We start from the raw sequence: 16,563 nt of genomic DNA, 5'->3' as shown, positions 1-16,563 counted from the left end.
TCATGTCTAACAGAGACCCTCGCTTTACATCTAGTTTTTGGAAGAGTCCCCAGTCAATGGATACTCGGTTAGACTTCAATACATCTTTTCACCCACATACTGATGACAAACAGAGCGTTTGAACCAAACATTAAAGGATATGTTACGTGCTTGTGCGTTGGAGTTTTTAGAGAGTTGAGGCTCTCACCTGTATTTGATGGAGTTTATATATAATAATAGCTATCAGGCTACCATTGGCATGATGCCCTTTGAGGCCTTGTATGTGAGAGTTATAGGTCTCCCATTTAATGGGATGAGGTCGATGAATGAAAATTGTTAATACTTGAGTTAGTACAGACTACAAATGAAGCAATACAAAAGATTAGAGCACAGATGCACACAACGCAGAGTAGATAAAAAAGTTATTGTTGTTGGGTTATATGTCCTAAAACTCGCAGTTTGTAAAGTTATATATTTTTCTATTATCAATAAAAATGTTATCTAACATTAATTCAATAATGTTGTTATTGAATTTGTAACATTGCCCTTATAAAGACTGAATCCAATAAACTAAGATCCATGGCTATTATGTGAAGACATAAAGATGAATCAAGTTTGAGTAAATAACCAAAACGGTCTATAGCATATAAATAAGGTATGATGCCTTATCCTGGTAACACTACCAGATACGGCCCACTCTGTAGTTGTTACAATTTGTTGTAAGGTGCTACAAATGAAGTGATCCTGATTCATTCATGTATTGAAATGAGGAGTGGGGACATCCTATGCAATGAGTTTGCCTAAGATTGGACCGAAAAATAAGTCACTCTTACTTTATAACGTTGTTTACTGTTTAAGACTAACTATTTCGCTTAGATGACCTAGGTAACTCAATCTTAATTCTGAGCTAACTATGAACTCCTATTTGTTCGAGATTATCCTTAGATTTGCATAGATAAGGGTTGGTTCAACAGCGCTGGCTTAATAAGCCTCCCATTTCAGGGGTAAGACCAGGAAGATAGTTGGGGACATAGGGTACAAGATGGAATTCACGCCTATCCAATTTAGGGATACGAGGAAGGTTGTTCTCTTAAGTGCTGAATCCAGGTCTTGAATAAGGGGCCCCACACTCTCATTAGACTGAGAGAGATCCGGTTTAGTAATTTGATCACAAATCAATTGTTCATTAGAGGATTAGCGGAACTTAAGAAGTAAGATGTAATTTTAGGGAAAAAACAACATTCGACCCAGTCGTTATTATGAACAACCTGTGAAGGGTCGACTTACTAATTATGGTTAAATCAAGTGGACACAAATATATCTACAGTGAGGATAGTACAACTATTGAGCTAATGATTCCTCTAATGAACAATACAACATAGTCTAACTATGTGTGAACACCTCTCGGGCTAAGAGAAGGTGTGTGGCGCCACATCGTTCAAGCCCCAGAATCAGCCATTAAGGAAGCCATCTATCTATTTACCCCTGCCTCAGGGAAGGAATGAATTCCATCTTGTGTAGCTGAGTTCCCAGCTCCCAAATCAGACGAATCCCTAAAATAGTAGGTTTGAATCAACGACCTAGCCACTCGCACCCATACAAATCAAAGGACCGCCTTCAATGGCAGGAGTTCCCAATTCACTCAGGATTGAGGTCATGTTACCTATGGTCATCCTAGTGAAGTGAAGTCTCTGTCATGAACGGTGTTATATAACGAGATGTTAACACTTCGTTGTCAGGTCTTATACAAACTCTTTGTATAGGATAATATCTGTCTCTTATACACATCTAGATGTGTATAAGAGACCCTCGCTCGCATGTCCCCAACACGAATGATCAGGATCAGACCATCTGTGACAAGTCACAACACTTGTGACCATTCCACAAAGTGGGCCGCATTCGTAGCTACCAGGATAAGGTCTCCTTCCTTTATCCATATACTACAGACCATTTTGGTTATCACTCAAGACATGATCCACTTGTATGTCACCACATACATGCTTGAGTCACATATAGATAACCAGGGATTTTATGTTTATTGGTTTTGGTAAAGTAAATCAAACAATTAACTGAGCAAAATACAAGATGTGAAGTAAATATCATATATTAACAACACAAGCGTTTGTACATTCTGTTTACAAACTACAGGACACGGGACTTTAGGGCATCAACCACAACACATATAATCTTTTGTTCTCTGTAAATACCTCATAATCTGTTTGGCTGCTTTCTAATGATCCATCCCCGGGTTACTCAAATATCTGCCTAACACTCCAACTATGAACGCAATATCTGAACACGTACATACTTGAGCATACATTAGACTTCCAATGGCCGATGCATAGGGAACCTTGATGCGTTATGAATATGATGAAATAATGGTGTATTTTGTGATGGTGGTGTATGCGTTGTACATGCAAGTTTTCCTAGTAAAATCCAAGTATAAATCCTACTGGGTTGCCTGGTAAGCCTAGGGTCGAACATAAGGACTATGGAGACAATATGCGACGGTAAATTATGATTCCTTTGCAGTAACAATCAAAACAACAAATTGGTTGGTATGTTTGTTTAAAATGTAAATCCTATGCGGCGGAATTGAGAAAAGAGTTAATAACAACGAAAGTTACAATGAGTATGCAGGGAACGGGTTGATAAGGGATTTAGCTAACACTTCTTAAGATTGCGTTCAAGTTATGCGATCATGCTACAGACCTACAACAGCAGGTCATCTCTCAATGCAAATGCTATAGCTTCTAATTTTAGGACGCATTCGATGTATACGATGATGTCTATAGGACTTATGTCTAAGCCTCTATTCTTATCTATACGATGATGAATGACACACACATACATAAGGCAACCGCATAATATCATATCTTATTTCTAGGGTGCATGCGATGCATGTCAGCAAACATAACTTATATCTAAGTTTCTATCTCTTGCTTATGCAGTTCTAATCTGACTTTCTCAAGCCTAGATTCTAACCTAGCTCTCTCAAGTCTAGGTTCTTTCTTTAGACTACTCTCTCAAGTATCTCTAAAGGGGTGATGGACGCATACATAAGACAAGATGGTCACATAAAATGAAGATCTTAGGTCATGCTAGCTAAGTTCTTCTCAACTCATTCGGAAGTTTAGTTACTCATGTGAAATGTAAAGAAAGTGAACAGATGTAAAGGTGCAAATTTTATTTTATAAAAAAATCAGAATACAGAATGAAAATGGAAAATAGGGATAGTGAGTCTGATAGCAATGTTTTGCTTCCCAAGGCTTTTACACTGTGTTTTTCTCTGCTCTGCCCAAAAGAATGTTCTTGCTTTCGCAAGAGTCGCCCCTCTCTCCATTCTCAACATTTCCTGGCACTTTCTCGAGCTAGCCAGGAATGATCTTTCGGCGTCTTCTCTCTTCACTCGCCTCCGCCTTCTAAGTATAAAAATTACAGACTATGGCTATCTATTATCTCTATGTATATGGCGAAAAAGAACTCCCAAAATACTGAACTAATGAACTCCTTTAACGAAGGTGGCCTCCCGTATTTATAGAGCTTTAAGATGAAAAGCTTTCCTCTTAAATGATTGCACTGATGGGATGTTATTAAATCTCTATCTGATGCATCGATTACTTGTCACCGAAAAGTTGTGTGTATTGCTACAGTGTGTCATTAACGACTTGTCAACTAAATTTGGATTCGACCGTCATCAGTTTTCTGTCCCATCGTGATTTATTAAGCTTTCACCTTGATGCGCCGTCTTTATGCAGCCACCTCTTTGAGAAGATCTTCGCGAACGCATATGATCGTATAGCTTTGCGATCGCAATCTTCTAATGCGCTCAGACGCTAAATTCCTTGGATCGCAATTTTGCCTTGCGCCAACGTATTTTCCTGCACAAAATACATAAATTAGCTGCTTTAATGCGATGGCCGCATGCGATCGCATTATTCTCAACTTAATGCTTTTGGACACAATTTTATATATTTTTACCGTCGCAATCCTATATTGTTTTATATCTTTGTGTTGTAATAACATGAATTTATGCCCTTAACCTTCTGCATCTCCTTAGTCTCGAATGTGGTATTAGAGCATTGACCTAAATGAAATTTATCACCTTTAGCGATTGGGGTATCTCCCGACGCACAATCTTTCATGCCAAATCTACTCAAGATCTTTTCAATGTAGTTCTTTTATGACAATCTCAAAATACCTTGAGAACGATCTCATAGTATTTCAATTCCTAATACAAAAGAAGCATCACCAAGATCCTTCATCTCAAAATTTCTTTTGAGAAATCTCTTAGTGTCATGCAATAAACCTACATCATTACTAGCTATGAGTATGTCATCGACATATAACACCAGAAATATTGATTTACTCCCACTGAACTTGTGATATACACAATCTTCCAATATGTTCACCTCAAAACCAAATGAGGTTATCACTTCATGGAATTTGTGATACCATTGACGAGAGGCTTGTTTGAGACCGTAGATGGATTTCTTTAATTTGCACACCATAGACTTTGAATTACCAGACACAAAGTTTTCTAGTTGCACCATATAAATCGTCTCATCAATGTTCTCATTAAGAAACACAATTTTTTACATCTATCTGATGTAGCTCTAAATCAAAGTGAGCTACCAGTGCCATGATTACCCTAAAAGAGTCTTTCGATGAAACCAGAGAGAAAGTCTCTTTTAATCAATGCCTTCCTTTTGAGTAAAACCCTTTGCAACAAGATGAGCTTTATATATTTTGATATTGCCATGTGAATCCCTTTTGGTTTTAAATATCCATTTACAACCTATGGGTTTCACTCCTGATGGTAGTTCGACAAGTTCCCAAACGTCATTGTCTTTCATGGATTTCATTTCCTCTTCCATAGCAGTTATCCACTTTTGAGAGCTAGAACTTTGTAAAACTTGTTGGAAGTTGATTGGATCATCATCCATTACACCCACATCATCCTGATGTTCTTGAAGAAACACAATATAATCATCTGGAATTGTACTTCTTCTCACTCTAGTAGATCTTCTTAGTGGCACTTCTTAAGGTTGTTGAGTTTGAACTTCAGGTTCAACAACGGGGACTTCAATGTTGTCTTGTTCTATAATTGGTTCAATAATGAAGTCAGGAATTGGAGCCTGAACATCATTTATAATCACATGAGGAAAAGAAGCTAATTCCTCTTCAAAGACAACTTTCCTTATGTTATCTTCCCCTCCAAACTCAACATCCTCAAGGAATCTAGCATTTTCTATCTCAAACAATGATCTAGAAATGGGATCATAAAACTTGAACCCCGAGAGTGCTCAAAATACCCAACAAAATAGCAGCTAATAGTTCTTGAGTCCAATTTTCTTTCATTAGGCCTATAAAGCCTAACTTCAGCTGAACAACCCCAGATGTGAAGATTCCTAATACTAGGCTTCTTTCTTGTCCACAACTCATAAGGGGTTTTGGCTACTGCTTTACTAGGTACCCTATTAAGTATATTTGCTGCAGTCTTTAGTGCATCACCCTAGAGGGATTCTAGTAGAGAATAATGACTAATCATACTTCTTAACATATTCTTAAGTGTTCTATTTCGCCTCTCCACTACACCATTCATGCTGGGTTTGCCCGGCATAGTGTATTGCGGGACGATTCCACATTCCTTTAGGTATTTGGCAAAGGGCCCTGGACGTTGTTCACCTGATCCATTACATCTACTGTAATACTCACCACCACGATCAAATTTGACAGACTTAATTTTCTTTCCAAGTTGAAGTTTGACTTCAACTTTGAAAGACTTGAAAACGTCCAAGGATTGAGACTTCTCATGAATTAAATATAGGTACCCATATCTTGAATAGTCGTTTATGAACGTAATAAAATATTGTTGTCCATTCCAAGATGCCGTAGGGAATAGACCACAAATGTCTGTATGTATTAGTTCTAAGACGTCTGAGCATCTGTTGGCTCCTAATTTTCTTATTTTTGTTTGTTTTCCCTTAATACATTCCACACAAACGTTAAAGTTACTTAAATAAAGGGAATCAAGAATTCCATCTGACACAAGTCTCTGAATTCTCTGTTTAGAAATGTGACCTACACGCTTGTGCCATAACATAGCAAAATTCTCATTTAATTTACACTTTGTACCACATGAATTAGATAACAAGCTCTTGTTAAATGAAGCAAAAGAATCAAGCATATATAGACTATCAATTAAAGAATCGGTACCAATAAGCTTAGATTCTTAAAAAAGACTAACTTTATTATTTCCAAAAGAACAAGAAAAACTAAATTTGTCCAAACTAAAATAGAAACTAAATTCCGTCTAAATGACGATACAACAAAAGTCTTATTCAGGTCCAAATAACATCTAGTTTTTAAAAGTAATCTAAAATTTCAAATAACTTCAACTAGAACTGCTTTGCCATCGCCCACATAGATGAATCTTTCAGCATCACTTGGTGACCAGCTCCACAGGCAACCCTACATTGATATACTTATGTGAGTAGTAGTACCAGAATCTACCCACCAAGTATCTGTAGGTACAGAAGCTAAACTAACTTCAGAACAAACCAAAGTAAGAAGTTTACCCTTCTTTACACGCCACTTGGCGTACTTGGGGCAATCTTTCTTGAAGTTATCTTTCCTTTTGCAGAAAAAACAAGGATTTTGAGTAGCTTGTTTCTTATTTTTATTCTGCTGAGATGTCCCTTCTACAGCATCCACAAATTTCCTTTTCTTCTTATCACGAGAGCTTGTTGCCAAATGAGCACTTTCTGTCCTTTCTCTCTTAATCTTATCTTCTTCTTGCACATATTGTGAGATAAGCTCATTAATACTCCACTTATTCTTCTGAATATTATAGCTCATCTTAAACTGGGTGAATTGTGCAGGAAGAGAGATAAGTACCAGATGCACAAGTAAATTTTCATTTATCTCGATATCAAGTGTCTTTAATTTACCTATGAGATTGGACATTTCCATAATGTACTCCCTTATGTTTCCATTGCCCTTATACCTCATAGAAGTTAAAGAAGTCAAAAGACTACTTGCTTTCCCTTTCTCATTTTTAGCAAAATATTTCTCAATTTGAGCAAGGAACTTATTAGCATTCACTTACCGTGATAGAGCCCCGAAAAAACTCCGAAATGGAGTGCCTAATAATCATCGACACATGCAATTTGACCGTTGCCACTTCTCTATATTAGCCGTATTTGGCTGTTCCTCGGTAGAAGTAGGTTTATAGGTCCTTAATGCAAGGTCCAAATCCATACACCCGAAAAGTATCTCTAGGCTTTCCTTCCAAATCTTGAAGTTCGATCCATTCAACTTAGGGATTGAACTCAGATTTCTAGATATTTGAGTAAGACCAATTGAAACAATAAACAACAAAACATATGCTCACAATTAAAATATAACAAAATAATTTCACATATGTGGTGGACCCCTTTAACAAGATACCTAACATAACATTGATGTCCAGCCTTTGGACAAAAACATCAACTGTAAATGGTACTCTCAACGTAGTAATCAAAGTACTAACAATTAACTCGGTCAAAAAATAGCCTTTCTTTTGGACCGACTATTTTTCACATGAGCAATCCTTATAATTGTCACATACTCATTACCACATGCATACCCACAATTTGGCCAAATAATTATCTTCCTTTGGGCCGATAATTATCGGCATAAATTCATGAATATGTAACATCTTATATTTAGAATTAAATTAATCTAGATAACAGAGGCTACTTTGGTAACATATTTATTTTGACCAATTCAATCGAAAATATGAGACACAATAATATAATAATATTATTGTATAAAAATAAAGGAGAAGAACACCAAATAGCCTTTACCAATATTCACTTAATAATTGCATACACATAATACAATTAAAGCGACATAAACATGTGAATATCGCCAAATATCATCAATCAAATTTAAATTTAGTCTACAACATGATCAATTACTTTTGAATCCACAACATGATTAATCAAATTTAACTTAAATTCATAATATGATTAATCAAATTTAACTTGAATTCTCAAAATGAACAATCAAATTTAAACTTAAATTTACAAGTGATTGATCAATTTTAAGCTTAACTGCACAAAATTCTCAATTAAAATTAATATTTTAAAAAGAAGATTATCAATTTAAAAAAAAAAAAAAAAAACTTGATTTTAAACCATGAGAGTCATCTGTTAAGGAAAAAAAAATAGAAAAACCAAAACAAAAACATTATGAATTCAAGCCAACTGTGTGTCGCTTGCATCCTCAAATGGGCACAGCCAATTCCTTCACGTCGGCAACCCAATTCCCTCACGCCGACAAGACTTGCAATTGGAAATACGGCAAGAAAATAAACAAAATCCTACGGCCAACGAAAATTGTAATGTCGAAGACCTTCGACTGTAACGAATTGCTTTCTTGCCTATTACCGGCATGAAGTGAGGGATTTGGCTTCCCTATTTTTTTTTCTAATTCTTTAATCAACTATAAAGAAATCAAAATTGAATCACAATATCATTACGAACATATACCAACAATTCAACATGAAATTCATGCTCTGATACCACTTGTTAGTATAAATACATTAAATCTGATCATTCATGCCAAATTGTCAAGAATAACGTACTCGATTCCATTGCAAAATTGATGATAGCTTCAAGATGATGATGGATGATTATGGCCTTCCTCAACCAAAACTCCGAATGCCCTTAATGGGAAAACACTGAGTGATTATTGTTTTAGTATATTGGGGACCATAGCCCTAAGGTCTCTTTATATACTAGTTCAATTAGAGTTCCCATTAAACCCTAATCAACTAGAAATAGGCTTCTATCCATTAATTCCATACTCAATTAGGAATCTATAGCCTTAATTAATTAGATCACATAATAGGACCCAATCTAATAAAATAATAAATTATTAATCCATATACATAGCTCATATTTTAATTAAACATATTATTATTTAAATATGTCTAACACTTAACACTTAGACAATTTTTTTTCTTCTATTTTCTCATCTCAAGCCTAAACCAAACAAATGTTAGACTCACTAAGGATCATAAGGCATACATACATCAAAGTTAACTTCAACCAAAAGAAATTTAGAGAAAGAAGATGTAAGGCTTACAATTTGGTAGGCAATCTGAAAATTGAATTTAGAAAATAAGAGGTTCAAAGAAAATAAAGTTATATTTCATCTTTTCATATATGTTTTCTGTAGCAGATTCATAAATTGAATTCTAATTTAAATAATTTTTTAAAATGTGTTTGAAAATATACTTAGTTACTCACCACATACTAGGTTGAATATCAGTCATTACTAATTGAATTTGTTTTATGTTAAAAATTTGTGTATAATTATTATTTTTTAATATTATATAATATATATTATTTAATGTATTACATATTTTAATTTAAAAATAATAATTGAGTCTATAACATTAAACCGTATATATGTTATAGTTTTTACCATTTTTAATACAATTCTCCATTTTAAAATCTTGAATTCAAAATCTGGATACACTGAAAACATAAAATAAAAAAAACAAAAACAAAAAAATAAGTTATTTTCAAAATTTGTACTGTTTCAATCACATTAATTCAGACTATCAATCATATTTGCTTAATTTAGTGAATTTGAAAATATAAAACAGTATTTAAGTTACTTACCAAACAGGCTCTAAACATTTAAAATCATTTTTTAAAAAAATTGATTTCAAGTACTTATCTTAGACCAATTTAATTCACAAATCTTTTTTGTTTTCAAAATGTTACCAAACCGTTCAATTTTTTTCATAATGATTCTTTTTTTTAATCAAAATTAAACACTTAGAAAGCATTTTCGAGATATTCTTGTTAAACAAACATAATTATATGTAAGTATTTTAAGATATTCATAAAAATATATCTACGAAACAAATATAATTATTAGTTGGAGAATTGAAATTTTGATGATTTAAAAGACAAAATATAAGTTGAACAAAAGTAGAGAAATTGGACAGAGAAAAAAGAGAGATAAAAGCTGGATTAAAACAAAAAACAGTTTAGAAAGTATCGTGTGAAAAAACGTCTAGCGGGCAAGAAAGGCGAGAAAAAGAGGGACAAAAATGGAATATTCGGAGCTAAGTGCGAGTCAGATTCCATGCACGTGAGAGGGAGGGTGTTCCCGCTTCTTAAATACTCCATCGTCATCGTCTTCTCCTCATTTCTCTCTATCGCCCTGCTCCTTCTTCTATTCTTCCTCCTCCATTTTCCGGCGCAGCCACAAATTACTCCACATCCTCGCACTGCTTCACTCAACGCCTCTACCTACGTGCGTGCTAGGTATTTACCATTGCCTATTTTCTCTCTTTATTCTTGCGCTTCTGTTCATTCTCCCCAACATTCTTTTTCAACTCTCTGTTTCTTTTATTTTTCTTTTCATTTGCTTTGATTCTCCGATCCTCCCATGTCGATTTTGTTCAACAAATTACTTGTTACGAAATGCCAATTAAATTCTTCTCTCCTCTATTTTCATGCGGACTTCTTTTAAAAAAAAAAAAAAAAAAAAAAAAAAAAGGTAACGAGATCATCCATCGCCAACGCCAACTTGATCTTGCGATATGGTTGATTTTAGTTTGAATCTTGGGCCAAAATTTTCTTTGGCTGCGTCGGGTTTAGGGCGTACGACGAATCGTGGAAGAAAGAACTAAAGTTTCTGAAAGTGGGTCCCTCCCTCCCTATAACCCCATTGGTTGAGAACGGACCCTTCCTTTTCCCCAACTCATGGGAAAAGCTTAGTTTGTTTTGAAGATTTTTTTTAATTTTCACTTTTTTGTTTTTCTTTCCCTTAAAATATCATTTTGCATTTGACGACTTATCAGTAATAAAGTCTAAAATTAATATATTAAAGTTAACACAAGCCAAACATCTCTTTAACCGTTTGAGAATTCAATTTTTATAATTACAACACTATATTTTGAATTTTTTTTTAATTTAATAAAAACAAGAAGTGTGAGTTAGGCTTTATTTTTATATTTTTATTTATACCAATCATGACGTCTAGTAATTAACTTTTTTGTCATCTCCATCTTCTGGCTTTATCGCCCTAATGAAATTGGTGAAAAGAATTTCGATCTTTCGCCATGGATTCTTCTAAAGATCAATTCTGAGATGAGTTGTTCCTTTTAATTTATTGATTTAGATACGTCAGAGTTTGAAATAAAAATAAAGTTTTAAATTAGATTTTTGTTTAGGTGTCGTCATTTATTTCTTTCTAAAGTTGGGTCCACACCAAACCTTTTTGGAAGTCCACACGTCAGATTTCACACGGAAACTCCTAACCACTGAATAGGAAATTTTGTAACTCCTCTGTTCTGAATTTCTGAATGTATGAATTGTGTCACTTTTTTTCTAAATAAATAAATAATAATAATTAATATTCTTTTTATTAATTATAAAAATATATATATTCTTCAACTTTCTCTTTTGTTTGAAAAGTAAATTATATTTCCAAAAATTACAATATTACTAATTTTCATAAACGTTTGGAAACTAATCTCTTAGAATTTATAAAATAATGTAGTGTTACAAATTGTTCTACTAGATCAATACTATATTATTTTATATCTCAACTTTTTTACTTTAAAGTTATTTTTTAAATTATTATGAATTATTTTTTTTCTCTAATATCTTAATGAATGGAAAACGAATTCTTATAATTTAAACTATTTTGAAAGTTGTATTTTAAAGGCATGATTTCGTGATTTTAAAACTATCGCATATATGGACAAAAGAATTAAAAAAGAAGGGAGTTCTTCCATTGACCAAAACCGTCGTGATTTTTTAAATATTTTCACAACTACAGAATTTCTATTATTTTTTTAGGGAAAAAAAAAAGGAAAAATGAAAAAAAAAAAAAAAAACTCCATTTAACTTCGATTCTGCCAACCCATCACGAGTTTGCATTTTATATAAATGGATTGAGTCAAATTTACCCACTTGTTCAATCAATGTGCCTACCATTAGCAATTAATTCTAAGCATTGGATTTTTTCTTTCACATATTGGTTGATAAATTAAATATATGCCATCAATTTTGGTCGTTTGAAGTTAGGGGAAAAGTGTTCTATTCAGTTTTTATGTAAAGCGTTTTATTCCCTTTTTATGTACTATAATTATATGGAGATCGTGAATCGAAGCTCCCATCTCAACGGTTCTATTTAGTTAAGTTGATGTAATTTGTTAGTGAAATTTAGACTTTTTATTTGAGCATTTTTATGAATAGTTTTTGGCATATTCTATTTTATGCTTAGGTTGGTCCTTCTCTCTCCTATTTTGGCCCCCTTTTTTGGGGTACTTTCTGGCTTTTCTGTTTGATCCTCGATTTGATCATATTCAAAGGTTGTCCACATCCAACCTTCCTTTTTCGATGCTCTCCTACGTAATTAGGTTTAGTTATTTTGTGCTGAGGCCTGTGTTTCAACGTTTGAAAATATTTACGTGTTAGATAGGAATCATTAATCAACATATTTTTTGTTTTTTTATAAAAAAAATTGAATTGTTTATTTTTTTGTGCCTAATAAATGAGGGTTACATTAAATTGTATTTTAAATTTCAGTTACTTTTTTATAGAAATATACTTAAGTGCATGTATACCCATCATTATTTCACTCAATTGTCCTTTTTTTTCAAAGTAAACACAACTCAATTGTCCTTTTTTTTCAAAGTAAACACAACTCAATTGACATATAGTATGTATTTATATAACAACTGTCACAATCGCTCTCGCTATGCTCTTTTGGAAGCTTCTCTTAGCGATTGTGCGGCACTTGTTCCCGCTCACGAACAAGTCAGCCAACTCGAATACGAACTGCCGATGGCACACTGAGTGCCTCTCTCAACCTCCACCCCCGTTTTACGGTTTTAGAAAACGGGTTTGGAGAAAAGGTTTTCGTAAGCAGTTTTTGTGAGTGTGAATAAAGAAAGAAAAATTGTAGTAGGCTAGAAAGCAATAAACAACAATAACAACTTTATAAAATACTACTCCGGGTATGGGGATTAGTATATTAACAATCAAGACAAAATGTCTCTTTGAATTCCCTATTCCCGTTGTTATAAAAAAATTCCAACCATAATTTGTTACTCTTTTTTATGTTTATTTTATTTTTATTGTCATACATTTTTTTACCTATATTTGTATTTTTTTTTTTTCTTGGATAAAATACCTTATTTTGGATGTAGTTTCTATTTGGTTCCTAAGTTTTCAACTACTACACATTTAGTACTTTAAGTTTTGAGTTTTGTTTCAATTTAGTTTCTAAATTTCAAAATATTATAATTTTGGCCTTGAGATTTGAGTTTTTTTTTCCAAGTTGGTGTCTAGGCTTCAATGTTTTATGTTTTTAATAAATATGGTAAAATAATCTATTTGAATATGATTAAAATAATAGTACAAATTTTGTATGCATGTGTTGACTTTTTTTTTAAAGTTATTTAAGTTTTCAATTGATTCATTAATAAATTTTTCTAATGGATGTTCTAAGTCAATTAATATGATTTGGAAAAAAAACAATTTCTATAGCTGCAAATGCAACCTATTCCTACCATCTCATCTATTCACATTGAAAAGAAAATCAAATATATTTTATAAAAAAATAAAGTTGAACTCCATAGTGTGATGGAACTTTATAGAATGGGTGCAATTCGAGTATTTTGGTTTTTGTAATTAGTAGGATGGTCTAAATTGGGTATGTAATGTACTAATCTTTCAACTATTTTGTTCAATTAAGGTGAAGAATTTTGAGAAGAGAAAGTTGGGAGATTTGAAATAAATCATGGCAAAAGAGCAATTACAAGTATTAAACGCACTTGACGTAGCCAAAACCCAATGGTATCATTTCACAGCCATTGTAATCGCTGGAATGGGCTTTTTCACAGACGCTTATGATCTCTTCTGCGTTTCTCTCGTTACCAAACTTTTAGGCCGAATTTACTATCACAAAGAAGGCTCGGACAAGCCCGGTGAATTGCCTTCAAACATAGCCGCCGCCGTAAACGGCGTCGCTTTCTGCGGAACCCTCTCCGGCCAGCTTTTCTTCGGGTGGCTCGGTGACAAAATGGGCCGCAAAAAAGTCTACGGAATGACCCTTATGCTTATGGTCATTTGCTCTGTAGCTTCAGGCTTATCTTTCAGCAGCACCCCGACATCTGTAGTAGCCACTCTCTGTTTCTTCCGATTCTGGCTTGGATTTGGAATCGGCGGCGATTACCCACTCTCCGCCACCATCATGTCCGAATATGCCAATAAAAGAACACGTGGGGCTTTCATTGCCGCTGTTTTTGCAATGCAGGGGTTTGGGATTTTGGCCGGTGGGGTTGTGGCAATTATTGTCTCCGCCGCGTTTGATGCTAAATTCCCAGCTCCGTCGTATCAGGAAAATCCCACCGCCTCCACCGTCCCACAGGCTGATTATGTGTGGCGAATTATTGTGATTTTTGGTGCTTTTCCGGCTTTGCTTACTTATTACTGGCGAATGAAAATGCCTGAAACTGCTCGTTACACCGCCTTGGTTGCTAGAAATGCCAAACAGGCAGCCGCCGATATGTCTAAAGTTTTGCAGGTTGAGTTGGAATCAGAGCAGGAAAAAATCGACGAGGGTAAATCGAAGAATGATTTTGGGTTGTTCTCAATGAGTTTTGTTCGTCGACATGGGTTTCACTTGCTGGGGACTACTTCTACTTGGTTCTTGTTGGACATTGCATTTTACAGTCAAAATCTCTTTCAGAAAGACATTTTCACTGCCATTGGTTGGCTTCCTCCAGCAAAGACGATGAACGCCATTGAAGAAGTCTTCAGAATCGCTAGAGCTCAAACTCTAATTGCATTATGCAGTACAGTACCTGGGTATTGGTTCACAGTAGCGCTCATTGACGTAATGGGACGATTTGCAATTCAATTGATGGGGTTCTTTTTCATGACGGTTTTCATGTTCGCATTGGCCATTCCGTACAAGCATTGGACTTTAGAAGCCAACCGAATTGGGTTTGTTGTAATGTATTCACTGACATTCTTCTTTGCGAATTTTGGGCCAAACGCCACCACTTTTGTGGTTCCAGCAGAGATATTTCCGGCGAGACTCCGATCGACCTGTCATGGAATATCGGCTGCATCTGGAAAAGCAGGGGCAATTGTTGGAGCGTTTGGATTTCAGTATGCGGAAAAAGGGCTTGGAGTGAAGAAGACATTGATAATCCTTGGTGTTGTGAATGCTCTTGGGATGTTCTTCACTTTGTTGGTTCCTGAATCAAAAGGGAAATCTTTGGAAGAAATGTCCGGTGAAGCTGGAGATGATGAGACACAGAGCAAAACAGAGTCGAGAACTGTGCCTGTTTGAGAAGTTGTTATGCATAATATATATTTATTATTTTAATGTAAAGCAAAATTTCATATGTTGTTATGTCCTGTATGGTGATCTTAGTATTAGAAATCAGCCAATTTTATTGGTTGAGAAGATATTACCTGGATATAGTGGCAAATAACAGAGACTTTGTATTTTGAACTTGATTGCTTTCTTTTAGTATATACATAAAGAACTTTACTTTCATTGGTCTTTGTTGTTATATTGGCACTGTGTTACGAATTGTGGAAACAAAAACTCCCCACATCTTATATCATCTCAATGTTTGGGGGTCAATTATTCTATCTCACTAATTTTAATGGTTTGTGAGCCTATTTTCAGAACATAATTCATATCTGTCAATGTTTGAACATACTATATCATATACATCATCTCAATGCTTGAACATACTCGATCGTTTATACTTCATCAGAACTCTCAAACATCATAACTCTTTACATCCTATATCATTTCAACGTCCCAAACATTGGTGAAATCACTCCTAATGGGCCATCTAAATTACAAAGTCCACTTCCTTTTGAATTACAATGTCCATTTCCTTTTGAGATTTTTACATAAAACATGTCATATATTTCACAAATATTTTTCATAAATTTTTTCTATTATTTTTAGACAAATTTATCATTTTTTATTATTTTTATTCTCGATTTTTATATATTTTTTCTAATTTTCAAAACTTTCTTAATGCTTGGGGGAAAATTGTATTTAATATGATTGTTTAATATTTTCAAATGAAAAGAGAAATTGCATCTGTTGAGATTTTTCCAATTATTCAATTTAATAGGAGAGAGAAAATGTATTTAATGAAATTTTATTTTTTATTTTCGTTGGTTTCATGCGAATTCATAGCTATTTAAAGTATACCATAGTACATTTTGTTAGGTATTTAAAAATATTCTAACTGATATATGAAATATAGCACAATATATAAATTAGAGATTGATTCAGTGTTAGACATAAATTACCCTATAATCTAATATGTGAAATATACCACGATATATAACGCTATAATCTAATATGTGAAATATACCACGATATATAAATAATATTGGCTTAATGTTCGACATAAATTGCAGTATATCTATATATCATAAATTTCATTAACAGTATATATATCCATTTAAGTAATCAGAAATCCCAAGACATCAAAATTTGTATATATCACAATACACATAAAAT

General features: G+C 33.9%; 1 protein-coding gene across 1 annotated transcript; it reads left to right on the top strand.

Annotated features, from left to right (window-relative positions):
* The first annotated feature begins 10,116 nt into the window (after positions 1 to 10,116).
* LOC120070333 (low affinity inorganic phosphate transporter 1-like) lies at positions 10,117 to 15,570 on the top strand. The gene is made up of 2 exons (XM_039022265.1): positions 10,117 to 10,310; positions 13,756 to 15,570. The coding sequence occupies exon 2, from the start codon at positions 13,801 to 13,803 to the stop codon at positions 15,358 to 15,360; it is 1,560 nt and encodes a 519-aa protein (XP_038878193.1). The 5' UTR covers positions 10,117 to 10,310; positions 13,756 to 13,800; the 3' UTR covers positions 15,361 to 15,570.
* The last annotated feature ends 993 nt before the right edge of the window (positions 15,571 to 16,563 follow it).

This window comes from Benincasa hispida, chromosome 1 (assembly GCF_009727055.1).
Source record: "Benincasa hispida cultivar B227 chromosome 1, ASM972705v1, whole genome shotgun sequence".
Taxonomy (NCBI): domain Eukaryota; kingdom Viridiplantae; phylum Streptophyta; class Magnoliopsida; order Cucurbitales; family Cucurbitaceae; genus Benincasa; species Benincasa hispida.
Note: the sequence above shows the minus strand (reverse complement) of the source record. Positions and strands in the feature narration are given on the sequence as shown.